The 12,220-nt window shown below is 27.2% G+C and overlaps 1 protein-coding gene and 1 non-coding gene across 2 annotated transcripts; both read left to right on the plus strand.

Annotated features, from left to right (window-relative positions):
- The first annotated feature begins 4,888 nt into the window (after positions 1-4,888).
- On the plus strand, positions 4,889-4,987 carry LOC112939990 (U6 spliceosomal RNA). The gene has a single exon (XR_003247601.2). It is a non-coding gene; the product is annotated as a U6 spliceosomal RNA (small nuclear RNA).
- A 3,783-nt stretch (positions 4,988-8,770) lies between these two features.
- GH3-17 (protein GRETCHEN HAGEN 3-17) lies at positions 8,771-11,385 on the plus strand. Its single transcript, XM_004243380.5, has 3 exons — positions 8,771-9,181; positions 9,343-10,253; positions 10,505-11,385. Exons 1-3 carry the CDS (start codon positions 8,862-8,864, stop codon positions 11,092-11,094), a joined length of 1,821 nt encoding a protein of 606 aa, XP_004243428.2. The 5' UTR covers positions 8,771-8,861; the 3' UTR covers positions 11,095-11,385.
- Positions 11,386-12,220: the final 835 nt, after the last annotated feature.

Consider the following 12,220-nt stretch of genomic DNA (forward strand, 5'->3'; position numbering starts at 1 on the left):
ATTCCTCCGTACTATATTAGATGAACATATTTTATTTAACGCAATTATTAATAAATTGATTAACTTTTACCTTTTGTTGGGTTTTTTTAAAAAATTGAATAGCTGAGCTTATAGCTCCTTTATTCAATATCAAATAAGTATGTACAGAAAATTAAGACGAGCCAAAATTGAATTAATTAATCTTACCTGATTCAATAAGTAATAGAGTAATATATGATAAATATTTTTAATAAGATATCCATTTAATATAGAATAAAGAAAAAAATAAACAAAACATCAACATCAATAAATGTACAAACAATTAAAAGCTTTTAACGATAAACAAACTATAAATTACCAAATACTATATAGTTAATTATATGAGTGTAGGAAATATTCTTTTAGCCGGAAAATTTAGTCAGGATTTGACCAAGATGATAAAATGACATATTTTATAAGTTGTTATTTTATCTTTTCAAATATTTTTACTCTTTTTGACTTTAGTACATTTTAAATAAAAAATAAATAAAAAAGGATATATTTATTTTTTGAAAAAATATCATAGACGTTTTTAAATTTCTGGCTAAATTTTATGATCGTTCATCTTTAGTCGTTGAGTATTTAATATATGAGAAGTGCTAAATGACCAAAAAATTAAAAAAAATTATAAGATTTTTTTTTTCAAATAAACTAATTTCTTTTCATTTTTAGTTAAAATATATTAAAATTGAAATGATAAAATATTTTAAAATATAAAATAACATAAAAAAAGCATCTGAATAAATTTTTTGGTCAAAAAAGACACTTTTTTTTTTCATAGTACTACTAGTAGTAGGATTTAACAGCGATCCCAAGGAATTGTAAAATGTAAATTACTACAATTATATTCCAAAAAGTGCATCAATATCAAGGTTTGACAAAGAATAAACTTTATGAAGAAAAAGAACATGCTTTTCCATGCTTTTATGGTGATTTAATTAGTATTTTTATTTATGTGTCACTAATCTCTCCATCAAAAAAGGGGTGAAAACACGTATATTAAGAAGTTTGTTACTCTCTAATCTCCACTAATCTTAATTATATACACTACAAATCTTTCCTGGATCACATACATCTCCATGCACATACTCCTATGTTTATTTTATTATTTAATTTCTTGAAGATATATAAAACATTATATTCTAAGTGAACAGCGTTTAAGGGAAATCGATAAAGTAATAATTAATTAATTACCGGAAGACACTAAACTTAATTATCTCGATCGGATATGGTTTATGGTCATGACTCGTGACTATAAATTTGAGATTACGTATAATTTAGGCAATTAATAATAGAGAAAAAAGATGTTCATAGATTAGAATTATTTTACCTAAAATAACTTAATTAATTTTAATTAGAAAAAATAATTCATTCGACTCGTTTTGTTTCATTGTCTAACTAATTAATAATTTTATATCAAATTTCAAATAAAATACACTTAAATACATGTAATTTTGACTTTGAAATACATATTCATATGGAGATAGATAGACGAGCGAGAGAGAAGATCAAAGGCGAGTGATAAAATTTGTATATTTCAAATACATGCAAATTACACTAGCACAACATCAAAGAAGATCATTAGCGACAATTAAAACTCTTTGTATATGTCCCTAAAACCTTTAGCGACATTGGTTGCAATTTTACTTAACTGATGCCAGTAAAAACTTTAACACTCTTTATTATATCAACATTTAATGCTGCTAAAAGTTATTTATACTGTAGTGTTGAGACGTGTATTTGAGATACTAGATATATTTAAGAAAAAATATGTAATTCAAATGAAAAGGAGAGAGGTGAATGAGGTAGGAAAGAGCCATATACATATAAATCTCCTTGAATATTGTCAGGGACAGATCTATTAAGACCCGTGTGGGTGCTACGCCACCCACGAATTTCGACAGAAACTCTATTTATATATAAGTATTTATATACAAACGTGTCACCCACGGAACAAAAGTAATCTTTGGCGCAATAATAGACTATCTACTTGATGGGTTTACTTCCCGGGATTGATTCCAGCTAGCAACACTTTTTGTTTCAATTTTTTTTTCAACTGCAGGTAGCGTTTCCTTTATAATCCAGAAGGCACATTTTTTTTACTCATTAACTCATTATTAAGTATTAATCAATAATTATTTTTTAACAAATTAATTTAAATTCTTTGACTTTTTTTTATATGATTAAATATATGATTAAAAAAAATCTCTTCATCCTTGAAATCCTGATTCTTCATTTAAACTTTTGAACAATAAAAAATTGTCATTAATTAAAGCTTTTGTCTTTCGTTCATCGCCCAATCATGCTCTCTCATTCAGCCACAAGACAAATAATTCTATATTAATCTAAAATTAATTTAATCAGTAAGTCTACTGAGCATTAGAGGCGAATCCAAAATTGAAGATTTTGATGCGCCAATACTATCTTAATTTAGGTAATTAACGAAACTTTTACTATAATTAACGAATAATGTAGTATTTGATTAGTAACTAATGGCTAAAATATGATTTACAAGCTAAACTTAAAACAAATAAGACTAAATCGTAATTCCATGAGTGGTTCCTGTAGCTCGTACCAAACTAAAAAAGGACACCCCTTCACTTGTTATGGTGCACTGTTGATTATATCCTACTTTATTTGAATTTTTCACGATAGATATACATATATACTCGTGATTTATTTTTGAGGTTAACGGATGCACGTGCACCCCTATCAAATTATGTGGGACCGCCTCCGCTTGGTACCATATAGGTCGGCCTCTGCTTGACATCCAGTGACTCTAAATTCTAAATTCGCCTCTAAATATTATATATCTTAATCAAATTACACATAATTATTTTTGATATATTTAAGATAAATACATATATTTAGATTTGCCAGGTACATATATCCAAAGTTCAAATTCATAGGTTGTTTCTTCCTCTTCTCTCCCTTATTATCTTCCATTTTGTGTCTTTAATTTACTTATTTGTTTTATGCATTTCAATTTGTAATCAAAGAGAACAATTTTACCATTAAAAGTTCTTCAATGCATTATTGAACAGTAGGAAAAGGACAAGTGGACAAATGATATTGCGACACGTGCGTAAACAAAACATAATACGGAGGAGACAGCTGCCGGAGACACCGGAAGTTAACCCATGTGTGAACACTACCATTCTCCGTTTGACTTCTGGTCTCTCACCTCACCCACACCATTTTTTTTATTTTTTTTCCGCTTTTTTAAAAATTAATTTTATTTGCTTTAAGAAATTAAATCTAAAAAAAAACCCAATATTGATCATCATAGGAAAAATGATCCATTTAATTCGAAATTTAAAATAATATGTTTTCTGTTTACTTTTATGTAAAAAATTGCTGAATACACCTCTTATATTTCTCCTATTTTTAATATTTCTTTTATTTTTAAAAACCTCTAAAATTTCTTATTTCTTTAAGACATAATACATACATTGAACCTTAAATTTGACTTCAAATTTTAACTTTGACCTCCAACTTTCATAATGAACAAACAAACACTTTTAACTATTTAACTTTTAAATAAATAAACACATGAGTCCTACATGACACAATACACGTAGGACATCACGTATGACAAAAAATGACATGTGTGTCTATTTGTTCTACTTTATACAAATTTAAGTGTCTACTTGTGTACATCCAAAGTTAAAGGGCATAAACGTAATTCGAAGCCAAGTTAAAGGGCAATTTATGTATTATGCTCTACATATTAATGTATTCGAGCTACATAGTTTTTAATGTATCGAAGTACATATTATATATCCAATTTATATTATAATGTATCCGAGATACACTTAAATGTATTTACGCTAGATATTAATGTATCCGATTTATTTTACTTTTTAAGAAATTAATATAATTACAAACTAAAAAAGGATTGATTGTAATTTCTTATTAAAAGTATGTGATTTCTGTAAAATTTACTAATTTTATTTGTCTAATTTAAACTTTCCATGTCTTTTAAAGAATAATAATGAACACTACTTGTATTAATCATGTATAGTCTTACTTTTTGAATTACTATTTTTTTTTTTGAGAAATGAATAATTAATATTGAGAGAGAAATTAAAAAGACAACAGTTATTTTTAAGATAATAAATAAATAAAAATAAACACGGAGATAAATAATGTAATCAACATAATTTATAATATGTAATCGCACTGTAATATGTCGCTTTATAGCATGTATATATCCAGTAGAATTATTTTTGTAAAAAAATATTTTGTCATCACTAAATAGATAAAATTAACAACAGATTATTTATTTATTCAAAAAAAAAAAAAGATTCTTTTGTTTTTCTCATTGTTAGTTTTGTAGGAGTCATGTCCCTAAATTCTCCAACATTATACTAATCAAGAACCAATACCCAGTCCTAAGTTTACGTGACCAAAATTCAGAATTTCTGGCTAACCAAATGTACTTTTTAATTGTTCGTTCACATTTGTTTATTTTTCTTTTTCTTTCGAAAGGGAAGGATTTTATTGACTTAATTAGAAAGTATATTCATATAAGGAGGAACTAATCTAGACGATATAGTTCAATCTTCTTCTCTTTTTAAAAGCTTTTAATAGAATCGTCGTTTGATTACTAAAAAGAAAAAAATCACGATATATTAATTAGAAAGTTATGTTATAAAATATGATTTTTTTTCTATTCATTTTTATTGAACCAATTCAATGGATAAACACATACTGAAAAACATATTTTTGTTTAAATACTAAAAAAGTTTTTAATTTTTTTGTTATGAAAACACTATTATATATTTTTTTTTCTCGTTGATTTAAGTAAAATATTTGTAAGAGTAGCCACTAAACATTTTTCCATGAAAAATAGTTTTTTTTTAGTAGTGTCCCTTTGGAGACATTTGGTAAATTTGTAACACTACATAGAAGATTAACATGACTCCTAAGGAATAACATCATAAACAAAGAAAAGTTTTAATTTTTAATTTTTATTTTTTTAAAAAATATCCCTATGCAAAACAAAATTATCATCAATAATTAATAAATAAAAAGACAATAAAGAAGGGCAGTTTACTAACTTTAATTACTAATGATGCATTAGTCCATTAGACAAAGTGGTTAACACCTAATTATGCCGTCATTTTGACTTGCCTCAGTTGTATCTTTCCCTTACGTTATGATAACTCAAGTTTTAGAATTACAAATTCTTCTTTAAATTATAATTTTTGGTGGTCAAATTCCTCAATTTTTATATGCAAAATTCTAAGGGATAATTACAATATCAAATACTTAGGCTAACTAATTTACAAATATATTAATAAAAAAATACAAATTGTAAATATTTATATCTATCCATAATATATACACTGATAATATATATAATGCATATTTCAACCATATTAACAAATTAATTCATCGAACTATACATATTATAATTTTATTTTTTCAAAGTCTAACCATAATGTCGTAATTTGTTGATGATTTGGATTACAACTAATCCTCAATTTTGGTGTGTATGTTCAAATAACGTGAGCATAAAAACTAAGATCTTTAAAGGGGAAGTGTGATATATACAATATTCTTGTTTCAAAGTTTGAAGAGTACCGTAACTAACTCATTTTATATTTCAACTGAAACAGCTAGAAATAACACACCTTTATGTAGAGAATAATATTATAATTAAATATAGAAAGATGATGACCAATCAACAAAAAATAATTAAACATTTAAAACGACTTTTGACATAGATAGCTTGTAATTCTGTCCTTCCTTTTAAACATAAAATTTTTGTGTATCTCTAGGTTACTTGCCTATGCAAGTTAGTACAATTAATTATTAATGGATTTGTGTAACAAAAAAAAAACAAATAGCCGTCACTTAAAATTGTCAATAAATTTCATGTGAATATATAAATTCGTGTATATAATTAAATATCTGAATACATAATAAAATATTTTATCAGATACTTTCAACTCAAATATTAAACTTTTTTTTTGAGTTATCATATGTTTCTTAAATAGATAAGTTAACCACTTAAACTATATCATTTTTATTAATTACATGCACTAACCTCAAAAAATTAGGATGGAATTCCAATCGAGGCTAAAGTGCATGAAAGAATGTGGTATATTTTACGTAGTTACAACTTATTTACGTAACATACATTTGAGAACATACACTTATTTTTAAATAATAGTAATAGCTTAAAGTATTTAATAAAAATATCTTGTCGTATATAGTAGTACTATTAATTGATTTAAATTATAATTCGTATGCCTAAATTAAATTAATGACAAATTTAATGGTTGTTATAGTGTAAAGGGCACATTAATTTTCTTTTTTAGCTTTTCAATTATCATTTCCTTGGATATATAGATTGCAATGTCAACGCTAGCTTAAATAAAAGCAACCTCAAGTGCAAGTTTTGAAAACAATGGTTACCTTCTCAAATTTCAAGGTGAGCTTTTAATTAGTAGTATTATATTTATTATCAAAAGATTAAAATAAAAAATTAGGAATTCTTCTTCTTTTTATTTGCAATCTTTGTTAAGAATGATATGTTTCTAAGCTGAGATATTTAAGTGTACGAAAACAATAGTACAAAATGTATAAATTATAATAATTGCATCTTGCTTCTTCCAAAATATCTGCCTAAAGTTATGTGGCTAGTACTTCTATCGTACCATTATGATTGAACACAAAGTTGTATGAAAAGAGAAAATCAATTAGGTAATTATTTAGTGCTATAAGGAAAAATTCAAAAGTTTTTATGTGGATTTATAATTTGATAAAATTTTGTTGACATATGTTAAATCAATTCATTTTTTAATATGACGTGGTATTATTTATTTTGAATAAAATTTACATCGTTTTCTTAAAAAATCTCAATCATTATGACATTCTACACATATATATGTAGTTTTTTCAATATTTTTAATTAGTAATGTGAGACTTTGTTCACACCTATCACAATATCTCCTTTGAACTAAGTTTTACTTGACCCATTTTCACAAATCACTATGTCAATTTTTGAGATTCAACGTGTGTTATACCTATATCATCTAAGTATTTATGGCAGTCGCGTGCAACTAGCTTTTCTTGTATATGTTCGTCTCTAACCTTATAAAGTGAACTAAATCGAGCTTCATGTCATCATATTATTCGTTTCACTTAATCTGGACTTTGATATCAAATGTGGAATTAAATCAATCCAAATATACGTTTTAAGATGATGTAATATTATTCTTTTTGTGTTACACCCGCATAATTTTTTAAAAAAGCATCACACCACTAAGAAAGTTGTATATATTTTTTCGTTCTATTTAATTATATTGTCTAACATGAAACTTTATTTACGCAACTAACAAGTTTATCAATCAAAATGGTTGTCTAATGATATTTTCTTTATAATCAATGAATTTATTGCATTACAATTTACTTTGAGTTTTTTTCTCCCCCTGATTTCCTCAAGTATATAAAATGATAAAAATACAATATTTTAAGTGGATTATCTTTTAAGTTGCAAAAAAATCTTGGAAGATTTGTTATGAAGGGTGTCGGCGGAGAAGATATATTACTCTTCAAATAAAAGCAATTTTCTCATTTCTTTTTTTCTCCGTTTACTTTGTGGAATATATAAAAGCCACTAGAAAATGAAAGAATATATTTAAAAAGTTTTTTTTATAACAATATCATTTATTAAAAATAATAATAATTTAATTACTCTAATAAAATATTTGGAAAAATGCCTAAATTGTCCTTAATCTTTGAAATTCGGTATAAATTATTCTTCATTTACCTTTCAAGTAAAATAAATAAATAATTTGACATTAACTTTTAGGCAAAAGAATCTTTTATTTCTAACAGTCAACACTCGGTAAGATATTTTTGGACCAAAAAATTAACGTCAAGAATATTTTTAGCGTGAAAGGTACACGAAAAAAATATTATATCAAATCTTATAGTTCAGAAACATTTTTATTTGTTCTTTTTCATTTTTAAACTCTATACTAAAATTAAGCTAAAACTTAGAGTATATATATTGAAACAAAAAGACGAATATAAAAATCTCTTTGTTATAACGAGATATGACCGTATATTTAAGTTTTTTAAAAACGAGAAAAAAGAAGAGTCTTGAAGAGGCAGCAATGTCATGCATGGGGTTGCCGGTAATACAAGTAGCATCCGTAGTACATGCAGCCATGTAACCAGTCATTAAACTTTACTTGGAATTTCCCCCTCCAATCATCTTCTCCTTCCATTTTCCTCCTATTTTTTTTTTTTGTCTTCAAAATATGAAATTAGTTATGAAATTTGAGCAAATTTTTCTGGTTATTTAGCTTTAGCCTATATCAAAAACACGTTAAATGAATATGTACATGATCATTTTAATCTATATGACGTACACACTATATGAATAATTTTAATCTATATGATATATTTTGATCAGATATGATAGCTATAGATTCATTCAAGACGTATATATTGTTATAAATCGTCCCGTGAAAGGTAAATCGAGAATTGTAAAATCCTATTATTTTACTTTTTAACTCAAACTCATAATCTTAAAAGTCAAAAGCGTTTCACCGAACTTTATTTTGTCTAAGTTAGAAAAGTCAAGAAAATATAAACAAGATATGTACCATTTTAACCCTATACTTTGTTTAACTGTTTCATTGAATTCTTTGTTTCCAATAGGGGGTTCACCCCCCCCCCCCCCAAACTTATCCTCTATATATATTTCTGTCATTTCTCTTTCTTCAACAGAACTTCCAATCATAATTCCACAAAATTTTCTCCATCTCTCTCTATTATTTTCCTTTATTTTTTTTAATCTTATTATAAAAAAAAAAAAAGACATGCCAGAGGCTCCTTTAATAGTTGATGGAAATTTTGATGAAAACAATAAAAAACTTCTTCAATTTTTCGAAGACATCACTAGTAATCCTAATGATGTTCAAAAAACTGTTCTTCATGAGATACTTTCTCGTAATTCTGGTGTTGAATACTTTCAAAGGCATGGTCTTATTATAAATGGCAACAATGATGACTATGAAAATTTCAAAAAAATCATGCCTATTGTCACTTATGAAGATCTCAAACCCGATATCAATCGTATCGCGAATGGTGATCGTTCATCCATCCTTTGTTCTCTACCAATTTCCGAGTTCCTAACAAGGTTAGTATACTTTTGTTTTATGAGTTCATTTATTCTGAGTTTTGTTGAACATTCTAGATTCGCCACTGTGTGGATATAAAGAAAGTTATCATTTCTATGCAATAATTGCTTTTTGGACATATTTGTATTTATTTATTTATGTTTTTTTTTTTAATTTATAGTTCTGGCACATCTGGGGGAGAGAGGAAATTGATGCCAACAATTGAAGAAGAGCTAGGGAGAAGGTCATTATTATACAGCCTTTTAATGCCAGTAATGAATAAATTTGTGCCAGATTTACAAAAAGGCAAAGGAATGTACTTTTTATTTATCAAATCAGAATCAAAAACTCCAGGTGGTTTATTAGCACGTCCCGTTTTAACAAGTTACTATAAAAGTTCTTATTTCAAAAAAAGACCCTATGACCCTTACACAAATTACACAAGCCCAAATGAAACAATTCTTTGTTTAGATTCATATCAAAGTATGTATTCCCAAATGCTTTGTGGTCTTTGTCAAAACACTCAAGTTTTACGAGTTGGTGCGGTTTTCGCTTCAGGTTTTATTCGCGCTATTCGTTTCCTTGAAAAACACTGGCCTATACTTTGTCGGGATATAAAAACTGGAACGTTGAATCCACAAATAAATGACCCTATGGTACGCGAATCCGTGATGAAAATACTCAAACCGGATCCCTACCTTGCTGATTTTATTGAAATGGAATGTAGTAAAGAGTCATGGAAAGGGATTATTCCTAGATTATGGCCTAATACTAAATATGTCGATGTTATTGTTACTGGGACTATGTCACAATATATTCCAACTCTTAAATACTATGGTAATGATTTACCACTTGTTTGTACCATGTATGCTTCTTCGGAGTGTTACTTTGGTATAAATCTTGATCCTCTTTGTGAACCTAGTGAAGTTGCTTATACTCTCATACCTACCATGGGATTTTTCGAGTTCTTGCCCGTTGCTCGTGACGATCAAGGACCAGAAAACTCTAACAAGTATGACAGAGATGATTTGGTTGATCTTGTTGATGTCAAACTTGGACATGAGTACGAGCTCGTGGTCACCACTTATGCAGGTAAATTAACTCTTTATTCAGTAATTTTGCTCATGTTACATGAAATAAAGCCTGAGTGCCACACGGAACATTAGTAAGACTCTAAGTCTGTGACATAAGGGAGTATAAGTCAAAGTTGTGATAGTATACTAGCAATTATATCCCAAATTTACAAGGGAGTAAAAGTGTATACTAGCAATCATATCCCAAATTTACTGTTTTCGTACTTATCTTAGCCAGTATACATATGTTTACAAGTTTTTTTTTTTCAGGATTGTATCGTTATCGAGTTGGTGATATACTTAAAGTTGCTGGATTCAAAAACAAGGCACCTCAATTTCATTTTGTGTGTAGAAAAAATGTTGCATTAAGTATTGATTCAGACAAAACTTATGAAGTTGAGCTACACGACGCCGTTTTAAAAGCATCGACTCATCTTGTACCCTATGGAACATCATTAACAGAATATACAAGTTATGCAGACACATCGACAAATCCAGGACACTACGTTTTGTACTGGGAAATCAACAATGACGAATCCGACGAAACATTAATTCCGACATCAGTGTTTGAAGATTGTTGTCTAACGATTGAAGAATCGTTAAACAGCGTCTATCGACAATGTCGCGTTTCGGATAAATCGATTGGTCCCCTTGAAATTAAGGTAGTTGAGAATGGTACATTTGATAAGCTTATGGATTATGCTATTAGCAATGGCGCTTCCATTAATCAGTACAAAGCTCCACGGTGTGTTAATTATGCTCCAATTATTGAGTTATTGAATTCGAGAGTTGTTTCGAGTTATTTTAGCCCGAAATGTCCTAAATGGGTTCCTGGTCATAAACAATGGTCATCAAGCTAAGCTAAGAGAATTCATCATGTACGAGAGTCTGATTAAAACATTTACGGATGCGTAAATTCAATTTCTTATTTGGATATATGTACGTCAATAGGACCCTCCAATAATGCACAGGATTAAACTTAATTAGAAGTACTGTTTATTTTTTTTTCTTTTTTAATTTTATTGTATGTGTGTTTTTCATGTACATAATTTAAGTTTATGTTTTAATTTTCCGTTTACTTGGTAGTACTAAATTCCAACAATAAACAACATGGGGATTGGATTTATTGGAATTCCCATCAAATTACAAAATGTCCCACTTTGACTTGCTAATTATTATTTTTGTCGGTACATATAATATATTATATATTATATTTACGTTATATTTAATTCAATCTAGAGAAATTTATAGTACATAATTAAGAAGATTATTTCCACCCCCACAAAATTTACCTGTTTTTAGATAAGTGATGAATTTTTACATAATCAAGAAATTAATCATATTAAATAAGTATATTTCGTTTCTTTTTAATTATCATATTATATTTTTCAAAAGTTAATTTGATTAATTTTTAAAAAATTTATTAAATTATATTAATTCAGATATTTTAAATTAAAAAAAATAAATATTTAAAAACTATATAAAAAATATTATAAATTGCAACTTTCTGTATATCAATATGATAAAAAATACATTTTATAATATTAGTCAAAATAATTATTATTTTGGCTCTAAAAAAATCGAGACAACTAGATAATTTAGTGTAAATATATTTTTAGTTGCTCGGGATGCGTGCAAATATAAAACAAAAAAATACTTAGAATATATTAGCGTCACATGGCAATCATGTGACTTGGAATTGAAGAAAAATATTTAGGTGATACTATACTAATTAGAAAATTCAAATTGATTCTTATTCGATTGATCAATTTATTTTTTTACTACATAAAAAAAAAAAAGGAACATCTGTGAAATTAAATAAAATTAATTGTGGGACTTAGATTTAGATTTAGGATTAATTTTAATTTAAAGCATGTGCAACCATAATTGTTGCTGCATACATGTTACTCTTTCGACTGAATTAATACTCTACTAATACCTTAAATTAGTTGTTCAGTCATGCTGCCGTCCCTATGATTTTGTCGG

The sequence above is a fragment of the Solanum lycopersicum genome, chromosome 7, assembly GCF_036512215.1.
Source record: "Solanum lycopersicum chromosome 7, SLM_r2.1".
Taxonomy (NCBI): domain Eukaryota; kingdom Viridiplantae; phylum Streptophyta; class Magnoliopsida; order Solanales; family Solanaceae; genus Solanum; species Solanum lycopersicum.